The sequence below is a fragment of the Paramisgurnus dabryanus genome, chromosome 1 (assembly GCF_030506205.2).
Source record: "Paramisgurnus dabryanus chromosome 1, PD_genome_1.1, whole genome shotgun sequence".
Lineage (NCBI taxonomy): Eukaryota > Metazoa > Chordata > Actinopteri > Cypriniformes > Cobitidae > Paramisgurnus > Paramisgurnus dabryanus.
This window is the reverse complement of record NC_133337.1, coordinates 64,017,862-64,036,547: the sequence shown is the minus strand read 5'-3', so window position 1 is coordinate 64,036,547 and position 18,686 is coordinate 64,017,862. Positions and strand designations below refer to the sequence as shown.

At 35.1% G+C, this 18,686-nt stretch overlaps 1 protein-coding gene across 1 annotated transcript; it reads right to left on the bottom strand.

Moving 5' to 3' along the window:
• Positions 1 to 1,043: 1,043 nt before the first annotated feature.
• Positions 1,044 to 17,453, bottom strand: pth3r (parathyroid hormone 3 receptor). The gene is made up of 13 exons (XM_065257723.2): positions 16,979 to 17,453; positions 12,102 to 12,207; positions 10,236 to 10,346; positions 9,902 to 10,023; positions 9,066 to 9,160; positions 7,066 to 7,219; positions 5,769 to 5,922; positions 5,602 to 5,662; positions 4,938 to 5,004; positions 3,632 to 3,726; positions 3,414 to 3,555; positions 3,023 to 3,064; positions 1,044 to 2,315 (listed from the first exon to the last, which is right to left on the bottom strand). Exons 1-13 carry the CDS (start codon positions 17,042 to 17,044, stop codon positions 1,878 to 1,880), a joined length of 1,653 nt encoding a protein of 550 aa, XP_065113795.1. The 5' UTR covers positions 17,045 to 17,453; the 3' UTR covers positions 1,044 to 1,877.
• Positions 17,454 to 18,686: the final 1,233 nt, after the last annotated feature.

Below are 18,686 nucleotides of genomic sequence, written 5' to 3'. Positions count from 1 at the left end.
AGCACTGATGTGAAATTCCTAACTGCAATGAGAGGGGAGAGGGAGTAAAAAGAACCGAAAAAAGACATTTCATGAAATGAGTGCAGACTGTTCTCCATCAGCTTGCTGGACATCTAATCAAGACAATGATTAATGTTCTCAAGCAGAGCAGATTCTGTTCCTGTAGCAAGTGGTATACAGTATAGAGCAAAATACACAATAAAATGCAAACTTTATTTTTAGGTGTATCGGTCACTCTCTTAGATGATTGTTTATTCACCTTTTAAATCATGTAACAGGCCTCACTATATGATAGTAGTGGTCTGTCAGTGTAGTTGTGCTCCACTTGCGTTTCACTGTAGCCTGAGGTCTTTGTGAAACTGTTTGAAATATCCTTTACTAACATCATAGTGACGAACAGTAAACTACAAATTCCAGTGACAAAAGGCATTTAATAAGTAAATAATACATAAACCATACAAGTAATTATGCTTTATTCAATGCACATTTACGGTAAAGAAAGCACAGTACAAACTGGCATACAGTACATCAATGCAGTTTTCATCAGATAATGCTAAATGCTGGTTTTCTAAATTAATCCACGACAAGGCCATGCATTTTAGTCTGGGACTTCACTTAAACCCTCTCTTGAAAAGCGCCCCTAAAGGTTTAGAGCAGAGGACCATGTTTGAAACCGGCAGAGAGAGAGGCGTCTTATTCTGAAGAATTTGTACAATATATTTTAAAAGCGTGCAAAAAAAATGCACCATTCAGCTAATCCTAAAATAGTTAGGATTATAGTTAAGACATTTTACATTTTCACTTTTGCTTTTCTAAACCTGCGTGGTGTTGCTTTGCTATAGAAAGCAAAAAAAGGAATCTTTAAAAAAAATTAACCTCTAAAAAAGCATCATAATAGAAATATACACCATTTACAATCCATGACTTGAGCACTATATTTAAGGTCTTATGTCCGATAGGTTTGCGTTAGAAAAACAAAGAAAAAGCTTTTATTTACCTTTAGGTCATACATTTTTGATTAAACTATTCCTATAACAGATTTATCAGGACCAGGTGATAACAGGTACCCAGCAAGCAATTTTGGGTTTAAAAGACATTTAATAGCCACCCAAACACAGACATCTACTGTAGACTGAAACAAGTCAAACTATTGCCCAAAAATAAATGAAATTAAATAAATAAATAAATGAAACCAAACACCTTGTAAAAATTGTTTACTTTGCTTACATGATGGAAATCATATTTTGGCAAAAACAAAATTTTTGGGTCATATTTTGGGTTACTCATTGCCAGACTATATCGGGTCTTAACCTATAGATGGTGAAATTAGCTATTGCTTGCTGGTTAGTAGCTTATACTGTAAGTTTGTTTTTTTGCACACTAACTAAAAAATTGCAGGGCTGGTCTAAACACAGTTACTGACAAACATCAGATGAAAACCAATGACATCAGAAGTTTGTAAAGCAGTGGAAATCACAATGTACTGATTGAATGAGCTAAAGAAACTCCACACCATTTAAACTGTATCTACAGGTTAACCACAGTACATTATATAAAATAATTTGACCTTATCTGACAGATGAAGCAGATAAAGAAAGAGCTGACAGATTACAGGAATAGTTTGAGATGATCTACTTATGATTGGAAACAAATTACATCCCTGCCTTTAAAATATTTGTTTTTTCAAAGCTCTTATGAATAGTGATGTTACTGGTGCTTGCCCATGAAAAAGTGTCAGTCATGATGATGTGCAGTTGCCAGGAAGTAACTATGTGTATGCTATGTACTGTAATAGTGATTGTAATGCCTGCCTTTCCAACAATATGATGCAGTCAGTATTTTCTCATGTTATTTACACCGGATGAATAGTCCAAGAGTCAAAGCATTGTCTCCAACTCTTTCCAAGACACAGACCCAGAATATTCCTCATCTGCTACAAAATATGGCTCAAGATCATTGTCACTTTCCTTTCCATTCCTGCAAGTCTGACTGCACATCACCTTTCCATCAGCCTGCCTCAGTACCAGCTCATGTTGCTGCACTGGAAGAAACACAGCCTCTGTGTCACTGAAAACATAGCCGGGTGCATTTCCTATAGGGGGGCACTTTAGTCCTTTGCAACCCAGGGCCGTTCCCACCAGAGGTGTCCCTTTTGTACCACTGACACTAAGGCAAACACTCTGCGTGGTGGTGTGGGACATCATGCCTCCGTAGTAGCCGCTCCCACCGCAGGCGCTACTGGTGACACGAGCCTTCTGCTTCAGATCTATTGCCAGACTTCGCCTCAGCCAAGCCTTTTTAACCTCAGCCTGTACCTTTGTATGACAACGAGAAACAGAGTTAAAAGCAGTACTAGGGCAGTATAATTTAAAGGGCACATATTATGCAAAATCCACTTTTACAAGGTGTTTGGACATAAATGTCTGTTGGCAGTGTGTGAACACAACAACCCTACATTGATAAAAATTCACCCTTTACTTCTTTTTTATTTCCCATAAAACCAAAGCAGTTTTATCAGATATGCCGTTCTGATTCTCTTGTTAATGTGATGTCACACAAACAAAACCCCGCCCACCGCCACTGATGACTTTAATGCTTTTCTGAATGTGTTTGTCAGCACATTGTAGCACTAATGTGGCTAAATATACTATTGTCTCATACTGTTTCACAGATATCAGATCTATTTTGACTCAAAAGCGCTCTCTGTCTGTTGGTATGTGGGAGCTGAAACGTCACAGACACACACACACACACCTGAGACTTATATTACATCTTGTAAAAATTGCCACAATATGTGCCCTTTAAAGGGATCCTAAATGTACCATTTAGGTACAGATATCAGCTGGGGACCATTTTTTTTTTTTACTATACAATTTTCTAAACAATATGTCATATTCAAGCTTAATATGTAGACAACTTCAAGTAAGCCATTTCTAGGTTAATTTGATTGAAACGTGTAAACGCTGTTGCTCTGGAACAATAAATAGAAACACATAATAATAAAAGTGTGTCAAATACTCACCTCCCCATTACAGAAGCAGTAAATAAAAGCCACAAAGAAACCCTGTAAAATGACATTTACGCATTTGATGTCAGACATTTTTATAAGTGTGCGAGTTCTTCATTAAACCCATTTAAAAAACATTTTCAAAAATATATCTTGGAGCAAATAATAAAGCAGCAGCAGCCAGAAAGAGTCTAGAACAGATGTGAATTCTTTCAATACTCTTGTGAATGCATCCCAGGGTGAGACTTTAGGAAGCTGCTTGACAAAATCACAAGTGAACATTTTGGCATTTCATTCACATTTATCTAGGCCAAGGGTGATTATATACTGAAAATGATAAAATATAACAGTCCTGATTCATTACGGATTAACTATCCTAAATTAGTATTATCTGGACATGCTTTACCTGTGAAGAGTTGAACAGCATCTCATAATGCATCTGAATCTGCCATAGCAGACCTGTGACGTCAGTGTATGGAAGAGCCATGAACAACATATAATGAACTCCAAACAGTGGCATCAGCACCAGGGTTGATTTCAAAAGCTTCCTACAGATCACATTAAATAAATCACTACAATGGACATACATATGTGCTTGTGCTTAAGTGCGAAGTGAATTATAACCTGTATTGCTGTCTAGGGTCCAGTTTTCCTGTGTTTGTTTCCCACAACTTAGATGCCAAAACCCTGATGATATTGAGGAAGAGGAAGAAGTTTACCTAGATGAAGAGTTTAAGGAACATAAGTGACTCAAAGTAGGCACATTACACTTCTTAATGCTCTGTGCCAAATTCTCTGCTCACAATAACTAGCAGATACATAACTGGATAACAATTAGAGGCCAACCACCTTCACCAGACATGCAAGATGGTTTAGTATAATATTCATGCTGGACACTGGACTAAGCAGATTAAATGCAGCAGTTTATTATTTTTTTATTTTTTGTGCTTTAGCCCTGTTGATTTTTAATCACAGTTTAAATACCCAAGAAAAGGAGAGAATAGCCTCGCCATATAAGTAAATCAACCAATCAGAATGACACTAAAATGTGTACAAAAAAAAAATTTTCCTCATAAATAATCAAACCAACCAATAATCACATAATCAAAAAATTATTTGAGCAGTGGTGGCTGGTGACATCTCTGCGAGGGGGAGCAAAATTAAAATATGTTTTCCAGTGTCATGTGTGGCTCATCATGTCAAAATGTGAACCTATGTGCATCATGCATTATGTCAAAATGCGTGCCTGCTGCACATAGGGTTTATGATAAAAGAGGCGCTCATGTTCACAAAATACTAGCAAGACACTAACTTAACACTAAACTCTGATTATACAAGATTGAGCGAGTATCTGGCAAACATGGCACATATTTTGAAATGACGTGTAATGCACATTGGCTAAATACATGTTTTGCTTTAAGCATCATTTTAGAGTGCATGGTCATTCCTCCTTGTGAAGAAATATGTAGCTAAAAGCTATGACACTTTTATCCAAACTTTTTGGCAGACTTTTATCCACTTTCATCCAAAGCAACTTATAGCACATTACAAGGTATAGATTTTTGTTGGACGATTATCTTGTTGGACGTTATGTCCAAAAATAAAATTTTCACAGATAAGTTAAAATTTTCACAGAAAATAAAATTTTATGAATTTTGAAATGTAAATGTGTTTACTAGAAATATAAAAACCCAAATTTCGACTTCAAAATTCATAAAACTTTTTGGACAAAACGTGTCATAAACTTTTGCTAAACACAGAGCTTATTTTGGCGATAATCCAAATGTCTATGGGAAAAATTAATGGCCTCTTTTGCAAGGGAAACATGTGTCCAACTTCCGGGTTGGCCTACAAAAATACCTCATCCCTGAGGCACTCAATTATATTGACAAGTGTTATTAATATAGCATTATACAACAATGGCTCTTACAACAATGGCTGCCAAGATTGGTACTTGATAGATCCACTTCAGGTTGCCTGCACTTATATCCCAGCACCTAAAAGTAAAAGGTGAAGCATTAAAAAAATATTCATTTGTTTGTATTTTACTGTTTTGCATTTTTCAATATTCAATACCGTAAGCGATCATAGTTCAGCTGTGTGATGCCATAATAATAAATATGTGACTTTCTGAGCTCCAATGACATTTAGAATTTTTTCCTGAAGAAAATGTAAATGGCAGGCAGGAGACACAGCAATAACTTTTAGTGTTGCATACTGCTTAACAGATGCATAGTTGCATCCTTGCCAAAGACTGACAGTTTCAGAGCTCCTTGTCTAAAACTGACCAGACTTCAGCAGTTTCATAAGCACTTCACAGATTTAGCCTCGTTACGAGAGGGAGACCATTTCAAAAAAGACATTAAGTCATGCCTCAAATTTTCTAGAAGACAAGTGACAAAACCTGAAACCTTTTGGAAGAAAATGTTATGGTCTGATGGAACTAAAATTAAGCTCTGTGGTCAACAAGGAAAGTGTTATGTTTGCAAAGTCAAAGTTATGTGTCATTTTTCCAATGCATTAACATTTGGAAGGTTAACAGATATGTCAAAAAATGCATGGGTTAAATATTCTGTTTGTGTGTATAAACCTACTGTGTGTCTGCCAGAGACGCTCGAGCACTGACCCATATGGATACAAACACAGCCGGTATCCCTACCAAAGAGAAAACGAGAGATAGGGAAACAGGAAGTTGCTGGAAAATCATACATTTGATCATACAACTTATCACGATGTGAGAAGGGGTCAGGTGGAAACTCACCCCAGCCGATGATTGTTAAGGCCCACAGACAGTTCTTATCAGACAGGAAGGCCATGAAGATTAGGCTGTGCAGGTACAGACCCTCCACCAGGATCCAATAATGATTGGTTGCCAAGAGATACAGGAAGAGCGTCACAGCAACCTTGCAACCCACCTGATAGCATGAAAGACCAATAACAGCTCATACAAATGTTAGATGAGATTTGAGATGCAGCAGAGACGGGGATTTGTGTAAATAATCATTTTTGGTCTGTGTCTGTTCTAGACACAAAAGCAATGGTCAAAATATGGTCAATCCCATCCATCATGCATGTGACCTTAAGACAAATACTTTATTAAACAGTTCGTTCCGGTCCTTGATTCTGATTGGTCAAAATCTGTGTTTTATTTACAATAAATCAATGATTTTGTGTATCACTGCACAAAACCCTTAGCAATGTAAACATATGTGAAACATTCTGTTGATGATCACAGTCGGTCAGGGACTACTTTTCCAACAGAAGGAAGGCTTTTTGTGACTTTACTCCATGAAACTAGCGTTGATATAAAGGTTTTTGCCTTAAAGGGGACATATCGTGAAAATCTTACTTTTTTCATGTTTAAGTTCTATAATTTGGTCCACCGTGCGTCCATCAACCTAGAAAATGTGAAAAAGATCAGCCCAGTAACTTAGTTTTGGTAAACCATTCTCTGCAAGCATGTGAAAAAATAGCTCAATGAAATTTGGCTTCCCTTGTGATGTCAGAAGGGGATAATACCGCCCCTTAATCTGCAAATTTGCATTTTAAAGGACACACCCAAAATGGCACATTTTTGCAAATTGTCAATTTTAACATGTTATAATAAATGATCTATATGATATTTTGAGCTAGAACTATGTACTCTGGGTACACCAAAGATTCATTTTACATTTTTAGAAAGTCTTGTGAAATGTCCCCTTTAATATTTGTATTGTATGGTAACCGTTTTTATAAAAGCAATAAGATACTCGAGGCTACTGATGTATCGTGAATAGGTTACAGCTGAAGGGGTTGCATTGACTTCGCTTCGTGTCATGTCTTATGACGCCCTTCAGCTGTGAATTACTTGCAATACAGCACAACCTCTCGTACCTAATTGCTTACTTAATTTTTCAAGTTTAACGGCTGTGGTCACTATGACCTATTGTTGTTAAACAAAAACAGCATAGAGGTTCAGAACGACATGAGCTAATAATGAATGTTTCAATAAATGAATTAACTATTCTTTAAAACATTTCTATCATATGCATTTTCTGCACAAGTGTAAGTGTGAGTACCATATAAGATCGTTGTCCAACCGCCCCATCCTCTAGTTTGCTTTCGTCTGTTATAGTATACAGAACAGCATCTTTCACAAATATACTGACTGCTCGGCATATAAATGAGGTGAAGAGGTGGATGTGGATGTAGTTACGAGTGCAGTGAAGACGCCTGCAAAAAAAATGAGAAAGAATCTTCTATTTTTTTATTTGTTAAATTATAAAGCAACTTTATTTATTCGTTATGCCATTTCAGCATCTATGGCTATATTCATGGTTAATTCATACACAAGTTGATCCACACATGCTAATCCTTACACAGGTTGAGGAGGGACAATTTGGTATCTCAAATTCACATGTTTTTTTTAATCTTATTAGATTTTCAAAATGTGAGAGACCACAAACATAATGAAAAAAACAAATTAAAGGGATAGTTCACCCAAAAATGAAAATTATGTCATAATTTACTCACTCTCATGTTGTTACAAACCCACATAAATTTTGTTGTTCTGATAAACACAAAGGAAGATATTTTGAGAAATGTTCATAATCAAACCGTCCATGGACCCCATTCACTTCCATAGTAGGAAAAACGAATACTATGGATGTAAATGGGGTCCACGAATGGTTTGATTACGAACATTTCTCAAAATATCTTCCTTTGTATTCATCAGAACAACGAAATTTAAATTTATATGGGTTTGTAACAACATGAGGGTAAGTAAATGATGACAGAATTTTCATTTTTGGGTGAACTATCCCTTTAACATGTTGTTCCTATAATGCAGTGGTAAGTAAAGTCTGTCCTGGAGTGCCAATGTCCTGCAGATTTTAACTCCAACCCTGAAAAAATCTTGCCTACCTGTAGTTTTCAGGTGACTCTTTAGGCCATTGGTAGCTTGTTTAGGTGTGCTTGATTAGAGCTGGAGCTAAACTCTGCAGGACATAGGCACTGCAGGACCGACATTGCCTACTATAATGTGTGTGGAGTGCCGCTATATGGTCATGACAGCACACCACACTTCATCAGATTAACTTCACAAACAACGCGAGTCTCAACTGAGAACACAGAAAATGTTGCAGGGATCTCGTAATTGTCTTTCACGGCCAAACGTGACTTCACAGTAAACAAACATGGCAAACAACGGGCATAAAGAATTGGCATTAACCCCTTAGCATTCTTGAAAAAGGCTAGAAAAATGCCTAAAAAGGACACAAATTGTACCTGCTGTGCTGATAAAACTTTGTATCTTAAAACGGTTTACATCATTCAAATCACAAGAATTTCAGCTTTCCAAAGATATGTGACATGCTTTTTGTTTTTTTGAGTTGTTGTATTTTATGAAGCTTTCTGTCAAAGAATGCAGTGTCCCTCCCACCGTACACTGGAATTTTAAGGGTTCAATACAATGGACTGCTTTTTTTACATCTCTGATGTCCATCTCACTTTGGACTGTGCCATGTTGCATATGGTTGATATGGTTTCGTCTTTTATCAGCTCGCTTTTTCGTTTCACGTGACAATCTATACAGCATGTGTGTGCTATGTCCTTGGGGTTTACCGCACACAACAAGATGTCTGATCGTAAATAATCAACATGTTGAAAATTAACACACCGGGCACCACAGGAAAATCTGATAAGATAATCAGTACAACCACAAAGACAATTGGGACTTTACCTAGGATTGTCTTAAGGGGAAAATCGGCCCAAATTCAGCCCGATTATCTTGTTGTGTGTACGCGGCTTAACTTGCATGTTTTTGGCCTGTGGGAGGAAACCGTGCTACCCACTGAGCCCCTGTGCCGCCCCTCAATTAACAGTAAATTGGCAGATTTGTTTGCTTGTTTTAAGCACAAATTTTTTGTCTAAAAACTACACTTATTTTCTTAGGTCATTTTGATAATCAAGAAAATACATCTTATTTTGATATTTGTACAGAAAACAAAACAAAATTCCAAGGAAGAAAGTAATTTTTTGCAGTGTAATATAAAAAAATGTTTTTAAATTGTTCACTTACTTGAAATAGCAGAGGATAAACACAGCCACCAGTAATGCTGCCAGTGATATTGAATATCCAATAGTGTACATCAGGTAAAGACGCTCAAAGACCACCTGATTACAGAATAAAATAAACCATAAACTGTTTTTAAACAAATGTTATCTGTTTAATACAAATAAACTGTTGTTTACCAAAGTTATCCTTGCTTCAAGTGCAATTTTACTTTGTTTTAGCATGTTACTGATCCTGTATGCTTAAGAGGTATATACAGTATTATTATATATTTTGTTGGTCAGGTGGCAAAGCATTACATTAGCAAGCAATTTAGCATTTAAAAGACGTATTATAGCCATCCACACACAGCCCAGACGTCTAACTGTCAGTGAAAATTGTATAGATATCTAACCATAGACCAAAAATTACGGTTATGAATGAAAATAAATAAATTAATAAATTAATAATATCAATTTAAATTAATCAATTAAATCAAACACCCTCTAATCACTGTTGACTTTGCTTACATGATGAAATATCATACAATATCTCGCAAGATTTTCTGGCAAAAAAAGCATGTAACCAAATTTAAGTTTATTTTGGTGGGTTAATCATAGCCAGATCATATAAGATTGTTAGTTAACCTAAACAGTGAAATTATAGCTATTGCTTGCTGGGAAATGATTTTGACACCCAGAGAACAACATAATGATAAAAATGTATACAATGAAAGCACTGTAAGACTGGATAAAAGTGTATGCCAAATACATAAATGTAAATGAAAAGTCTCTGAAATATATTTGAAAAAAACTGCAGCCAAATGTTTACATGCATTACGCTTGCTATATATTTTCCCCCACCTCCTGAGCACTGTGGTTTGTATGTAGGTAAGTAGTGCATTCAGTGTAGTTGGCCCACGTCCGGTTCAGAGCATGCACCTGCTCCCAATTGCCTGAAGCCTCACACTGGCGATAAGCATGTCCTAAAATGGATTTAAAAAGAAGACAGGGATGGCCTTATGACACATTTACCCTAAATTACTATTAACATGGAAAATAGACGATATTTATAAGTTTGTTTAAAAGCTTTTAAAAACATAAGAAAGCATAGCAGTCCATAGATGACATTAGCATGCATTAGTTGAGGGCATTTCTGTAAAATGATGTTTTTGTTTAGTTTATGGGCTGAGGAGACCTCTGTGGTTGAAATCGTAAATGTACTCAGGACACCGGACTGTAACCAGCTGGTTGGGTTTTCCTGAAGGCCAGCAAATGATCCCATCCCACTCAGGAACACAGTAACCCTCTGACAATACACACACAAATGTACACATATTCATGTTTAAGCATAATTATACTGGGCAATAATACTTCTGTAACCAATAAGATGAACTTTTAATGAGTTATATGAATATTATTTGAAAACAGAGTATGGAAACTTGAAAACCCAAAACATTTTTGAAGGTGCATTTGAAAAGATTCCTAAATACAAAAAGAACCAATGTATAGTCTGAGGTATCGTTGGCTGAACGTCTAATGCAATGTTTCCCAACCCAGTCCTACATGGCACCCCTTCCCAGGATGTTTTAGATGTCTCCCTATATAAAACACCTGATTTAACTCATCAGCCTGTTAGTGGGTTAATTCTGGGAGAAAGTTGATGAGCTGAATCAGGTGTTTTATATAAGAAGAGATTTAAGACTTCCTGGGAGAGGTACTACGTAAGACTGGGTTGGGATTGGGAAAAACACTGGTCTAGTGCATAAGAGTTTCAAAGTCATCATCGAATGGTAAATTAACGCTCTTTAGTGGTCTGTCAGGAAACAAACCCGACATGTGATTGGTCTTTTGGACAGTCTTTGTCCAATGAAAGCAGTCTGAAGACAAACCAAAGGTATGATTCCTTAATACCCTTTTATTCAAAACATATCATTGATTAGTGTACGAAAGCTGTCTAGGTTATGGCCACTTCTGTATGATGATAAAGAGTGATTCATCACTATTAACACAAAAGAAACCTGAGGCCAAATCAACATTTCTTATCATGAAATCTTCAAACGGGGCCTGCAGTTTAATTTGTTATGACAATGCACACTGCTGTCCTCAGGAAATTGGATCTGCAGGAGAACGATTCATTTTAATCGTTTACTTGATCTACATTTGTACCTATTTTTGTGAGCCTCATATTATGCCAAAGTACTCAACCGACCCTGGACCACAAAACCAGTCATAAGTAGCATGTGTGTATTCGTAGCAATAGCCAACAATTCGTAGCAATAGCCAACATTGTATGGGTCAAAATGAGCAATTAGCATATTAAAATCATTAAGTAAATAAATGTTCCATGAAAATATTTTTTAAATTTCCTACTGTAAATATATTTTAAAAATTATTTATTATTAGTAATATGTGTTGCTAAGAACTTCATTTGGATACATTTTAAGGTGATTTTCTCAATATTTAGATTTTTTTTGCACCCTCAAATTCCATACATTTTAAATAGTTGTATCTCAGCCAAATATTGTCCTTACAAACCTTACATCAATAAAGTGAAGGACAGACTCGTGATATACCTCATGAACTAAAATAACTTTCTTGTCTTTGAAATTGTACTACACTGTCTTATCACTCATTTGTGACCCTGGATCAAAAAGGGTCATAAGGGTAATTTTTTTGAAATGCTGAATAAAATAACTTTCAAGAGGTAAATAATGAAACATTTAAAATCCTAATGGGTTCAGATCAAAAAGCCCTCACCCAAATGTTTATAATATTTTGGCCTGTGGACATATCTTGAGTCTGTCCTTCACTGTAAGACAATGGGGGTTATTTTTGACCCATTTTTGAAAACTTAAGTAATTGCAATCTATATCACATCTGTAGCAAAAACCAGTGGTCATAGTTATGCATTAACTTAATACTTGCTGTTAAAATGACATTTATTAGCATGACAACTATTATTCTATTGTAAAAACTTCCTTTATACCTCACTTATAAAGTATGAAAACATGACATTCACATTTCACCCCATAACAACAAATATCATTCAGCAATACAGCACCTTCAACTACATCTAGTTGATCATGGATGCTTTTCTCACACTTCGCCCGTGCACCAATCAGAAGAAAGATCTGTTCATCCCTGGTGATGACGTCATCAGAATCAATCTGTGAGAGGAACAGAGGTTAAATTAATTTAGGCCTTATATGCAATAAAACCATCAACAGTGTTGGGCTAGCTACTCAAATAATTAATGTATTACTACTTTCATAAGTTATATTATTACATTACTTATTTCTACCACCCAACAGTAAATAGTTACATTACTTTTCCATTACACCCCAAAATATTGATAATTGCATACTTTTTGTTATGAATCCATGAAAGTTAAATAAATATAGAGTACAAATAAATAAAGAGTAGTAAAGTGGCTCAAACAATTTTTTTAATTACTTTTCATTTAATAAAGCAGTATCATAAGTATGCAAGCATGGAGCAAACCAAACATGGTGGCACAACAAATAAAAATATAGCTTTCTGTGTTGGTGACGATGAGCCTACAGATTATGAAAATGGATAAAGATGATTGGATTTTTTGAATTTTAAGTCATCAGCGATTGTGACGAAAAGTAACAAGTAGACAATTTTTTTGGATGGTAACTGGAATGTTTTTACAAAAAATGTATTAGTTTTAGTTAGACTACTACTTACCAGTGAAAGTAATATTATTACTGTAACTCGTTACTAGTAACGAGTTACTGCCCAACACATCCAGAAAAACATCTACTGTATTCTGCACACTTAAGACAAAGAAAAAAACAACGTCCTTACTTATGCGTCCCTCAGGACTATAGTCTTAATGAAAGTATTGGATTTGACCATGTTTCTAGGCTAAAAACATAAGAGATTGTTTGGTCAAATCCAATACTTTCATTAAGACTATAGTCCTGAGGGACGCATAAGTAAGTACATTGTTTTTTCTCTTGTCTGTGGTGTGCAGCATGTATATACAGTAGAAGATATTTTTTTCTTTTCAGAGTAGCATAATGAATCGTACATATAACATACATGTATATATGTATTATATGGAAACTGGGATCTTGAAAACACAGCACTGAAAAGGGTTGATAACTATTTGTACTTTTGTGATTTTTGTGACCTCTGAACAATAAATCCTTTCAAGCTTTTTGGCTCAATTACAATTGGGACTTGTAAATGTATAATGAAAAGAGAAATTGACAATAGTTTGTTATCTTCTTATGCTATGCACAGACTAAATCATCATTTTTATGAATATGTTTTCTTTTCATTTTCCACTATCTCGGCTAAAGCCTTTGAAGCACCAACCATCTATCATCGAAATCTGGCACACCTTCGTGTATGCTGATGTGCTGTCTTTTAGTGTTGTGAAATATTTGCACTGTCCTGTGGTATGTGTCGGGTTCCTTAACTTTTGGTCCAGAGAGCACATCCAACCCTAAACGCCCAACACCCATGGGCATCCTCACCACCAGCCACACATTATGAGCCCTCATAGCTAAGAAACACAGGAGCATTTGTGCCCTGAATACATTTCACAACCACCAAACAAAACCAGCACACCTTACACTGACCAAACGTAAGATCCGGAGAGGGGGAGTGCGTGTCAGAGAGAGATGAAGAAAGGAGCGTGTTACACTTCTAAAAATAAAAATGCTTCATGATGCTATAGATTAGAAGAATCATTTTTCAACCGTAATCAAATAAAACATTATTTATTATATATATATATATATATATATAAATTTAATACAAAAATTTACTTTTCAGGTACTAATATGCATACTTTAGGTACAAAGGTGTACTTTTTGTAGTCTTTTGCTTTTATACCTTTTTCTGAGAATGTAGGGAATCGATGGTAAGTCCTTCACAGGACTTACACACTGAGAAAAACAGATCGAACAAATCACACCTATAGGCAGTTTAGTCACTTTAATTCACCTGACCTGCATGTCTTTGTGCTGTGGGCGACACCAGAGTACCCACGCCAATACAGGAATGACATGCATACTCTACACAGAAACGCCCAGGTATAGATGGAGAGCTCACACTGAGGTAATTTTTGAATTGAACCATGCACCAAGCTGCCAATCAGACACTGAATTTCTACATCATTGTTACGTGTATTGTTACTTCCACTGAATTTATATTGTGATTACTGACACTATATCATGCATCTATATTTGATTCAGTTGACAACCACACTTTGGTTTATTCATGTGTTGGCTTATAAAGTTTTATTAAAACATGAGGGCTGTGCATTTAAATATAAGCTAATATTATTGGATGTAGCCTTTAAAATATACCAGGCAACTTCAGCTTAGTGAAATAGCAATGCTCTTGAAAATCAGCTGCAGGGTTCACAAATAATGTCATCTCTAAATTAGCTGTTTATCAAATGTTGCCTCTTTCACACAAACTAATTTTCTGCTTCATTGATCATGTGCTTGTGTGATGGTCAGTAAGTCATTGTGAGGCTGACAGCACTAAAAGCCTAGCATGCTTTCAACATTCACATGAACTACAGTCTCATGCTTGACCACAAAAAAAATTATAGTTTAGCTTCTCCTTTTCCATTTTTAGATTCCTGATACCAATAAATCAGTTGTGTCTGAGATATTTCTTCAAAAAAAAAAAAAAACTGAAGAAATGTAAACCAATTAAACTTACAGTACTTTTAAATCAATGCAGATATCATAACCCAGATCATTTGATTATGGGAAAAGTTGAGTTGGAGTTCATATCAAAGTCTCTAACTTGTTTTGACAGAATAAAATCAGTAACAGAAATCTGTTTTCAAATAAACGTGTGTGACTTAGTTTAGATTTTATCTAAAGCTCTACAGGAGACACATGTGAAATGACTGGAAATCTGAAAAGCAAGAGAAAAATCCCATGTTTTCCTCAGGAATATTAATATCAGGTCGGTTAAAAGCTTAACAGCTATTAAAAGAGTGAAAGATAATCTTACGTTTTTTTCAACTTGTTGACAAAACCATCATATAATTCCCATCAATCTTCAAGCCATTCATTTGTTTTGAGCTCCATCAATCTGTCAGTCATCATCTCATCTGAGCATTAATTACATTCTTCACACCAGTATTGTAAAGTATCAGTGTTATTGTTTGTTTCACCTTGACTCGTTTAGGTAAATTAAATTGCTTAATTGTAAATTAATGTTGTAAAAAAATCTGGAAAAGAATGCATAGTTTTTATCATCATTATAATTATTATTTTCAGTTAATCATCCCTTTTTCCTGTGACAGTTTACTCAATGATCTTTGTATTTACATTAGTTTTTTTAGTTCACATATCCTCAATGAAGTAATGCCTGTGAGTGACATTAGCGTTTATAAGTTTATATCTCATTTTATGGAAGCAGTTCTCATGAAATTTAACATTGTTTAGATTACAGTAACCATCGTTTAAATTTTTCTGACCCCAATTAAATTTAGCATCATTAAATTCATTAATTCATTACAATATAGACTTTGGTTTTAATGAAAAATATTAAGTGTTTTCTAGGCATATAACGTGTTTTATATCAACCTATGACTCATTTAAGTTGGGACAACATAAATCATTTGTGTTTTATTAAAGAAATATTGCTAAGACTGTGCGGGGTTTTCTAGTTCCCAGCATGCTCTGCATGAGACTGAATAATGAGAGTAGATTTAAAAATGAAAGCTTATTTTATTAAGATAAAAAATAGAGGGACTTATAAATGTTTAGTATGATGTTATATTAGTATTTGAAGGAGTTTTTGTTTTGTTGATGGGTTTTTAAATGGTTACCATTGTGCAGACGAGAGCTGTTACTTAGGATGAGATCAGTCTTATTGACATGTATCAGTTATTTAGTGTTATTACAGTGTAGTAAATGCCTTGATTTGAAAGTATTTATTTACATTAGAAATGTTTGCCATAATCAGCTTCTGTTTCAGTTGAGTGTTAGTTATGGTTGCTAATGTGTGCTGCTGCTGTAGTATAATAACTTTATGTTTCTAAATTTAAGTAGAGATAACATAATAAGATAATAGCATTGCTGAATCTAACTCATTTTAACTCAGATCAACCCAATTTAATTGTGCTAAGGTAACTAAAATCAATTGAGTAAGTTCAAATAAATGCATTTAAATGTAGATTATTTAATTGCTTGCAACCAATTAACTTAAAACAATTGAGCAAATTCAATTCATCTTTTTTCAGTGTAAATTTCCCACTGGTAACCATAGTTTAACAATGATAATTTTAATAAAACTATAGTAATACAAATAGTAATCACTACACTTTTACTATTAAAAAATGTAGTATTTACCTGTTATTTTCATATAAATATATTATTTTGGGTAGCAGTTGACAATAAGTAGGCTGAATGACCATGGTATCTAATTTTTTATTTATTTTTTAACCTCATTGAAATAAAAACTGCTAATCGAAAACAATTTGTTCCTCCTATTCCCATTTATTTAATTGTGTGTCACACTCGCCAAAAGTTTATTGGGTTAACTACACAAATTCACATAAATTTTGAACTTAAAATGGTTTTATATTTTTTGTCACACTACCTGATAAATTCATTTCTCATAATAATGTAATGAGTAGATGTAATGAAGTAATGTGCCAATAGGTTTATGTATTATGTTTGTACAAAGGTTGTTCAGGCAGTATAGAGGCGAGAAAAATAAGAAACAGTTTGTTTTTCTTTAAAAACTGCACAATTTCAATGTTAATACTATTGCTTTTAGTTGGATTTTGAAAATCTCAAAACCCAAAAGTGATTTATTTTTTCAAAGCTATTGTAAAAACATGTGAAAGGTTCCACTGCACTATTTATATGAATGTTTACCGTGTAAATAAACCAGGGAACCAAGGTGTTAGTTATTTGTGAAGTTACTCACCAGAGCCCTGGCTTTCATCAGCACACTGCACAACACGAAAGCCACAGAGACCTCCACTGACACCATGCTTAACCCAAGACCTTTGACCTTTTCCAGAATTTCAGATCAGTTAGAGCTCCACTTTCTGAAGCTCTCCTCAGATCACAGTCGTCTCATCATAGAGCAGAGAATATAAATGTAAAGCCATCGTTGTTCAGTCTTGATGTAGTGTCCAGCAGTGTTCAATTCATTTCTGGAGGACCTAGATGCATTTATGATTCCATATGTAAATATATGTAGATAAATAACATTCTCTGGAAGGGTGAAAGATGACCACTTTGTCCATCACAGAGAATAATCTTCCATTGCTGATGGTTGACATTCAGAGTTGATTGAAGATGAGGCTTTGTAATGCATCTGGAGATCTTCTCTGTCTTCTCTGTCGTCAGTCTTCTCTGCCATACTCCAGCGGTGTCAAGTATAAGTGGACTGTGGGTCTGCTCTGCTGGATTAGGTCATCTCTGGCCCTCGGCTGTGGGGCTTCACCACTGTTTATCATGTGGGATGGACCTCAGGACTAGGAATGGTCTAGGAATGTTAACCCTTCATTGTCACCCAATGTCCATTCTTTAAACCCCTCCCAATCACATCCATGCACACACATAAGCACATTTATTGCATTTCTCTCTGAAATAACATGATTTCAACTGGTCGACTGAGGTCAAATATTTTAGTATGATGTTTATATACTAGTCACTTTCCACAGTCTTGAGTCTTTATTTTCCTTTCAGGTGGAATGAGTTTTGAATCTTCACCCAATCGTGTGAGACCATCACAACCTCCAAGATAGTTCAAGACACAATTTTTGTGTGGTAGGAGCTAATCTTAACTTCTAGCTTCTGTACTTCTCCATCTTACTTTTAAAACTTCGGTCAATGATTTGTGTATATGTTTTTGAGTAGTTACTGAAGTAAGAAGGAGGCAGAACGTGTGTGTGAGAAATGGTAAATAACTTAAAAGTGATTGAAATGTCTCACTTCCAATCAGATTCAAAGAGAATTAACTGTTGTATAGCTATACCCTATAGCCTACTTATAGTTTGCACAAATTATTAATTTACTTGACTAATCTCTAACTTTGCAATGTTTAACTTAGTTTAACTTTGTTAAACATTTTTAACATTGTTAAAAACAACTCGCTGTAGACTCGATCCACTCTTATACCTCTGTGTAAACATAGTTTTGTACACTGTTAATTGCTAAAACGTTAAATGCTCTCTTATTTGTAAATTGCTTGGATTAAAGCATCAACTAAATGAATGTAAAATTGTGGTCGCATTTACCATTAGTGAACATAAGTCTGGGTTGCACTGATCACACTTTGCTCTGGAAAAGACTTAATAATCAGACATTAAAATCTGTTTAAAGCAGTGCTAACCCCTTAGTTGCTAAAGTTATTAAATGGTCAGATTGTTAAGAGCTTGCTTCAATGGGCATTTATATGGGAAAATTGAAAACTATGCATTATACCCTGCTGAAAAAAACAATAAAACCATTACAGAAAATTCTAATGGTTTCCATTAAAATACCATCAGGAACCATTAGCTTTTAACATTAAAACCACTACACTGTAGTGTGTTTTGGGCCATGTTCCATTAGAACCAATAAAATTCCCAATAAAACCTATAGAATTTCTGTGATGGTGTCTATTGTTTTTTTTTAGCAGGGTA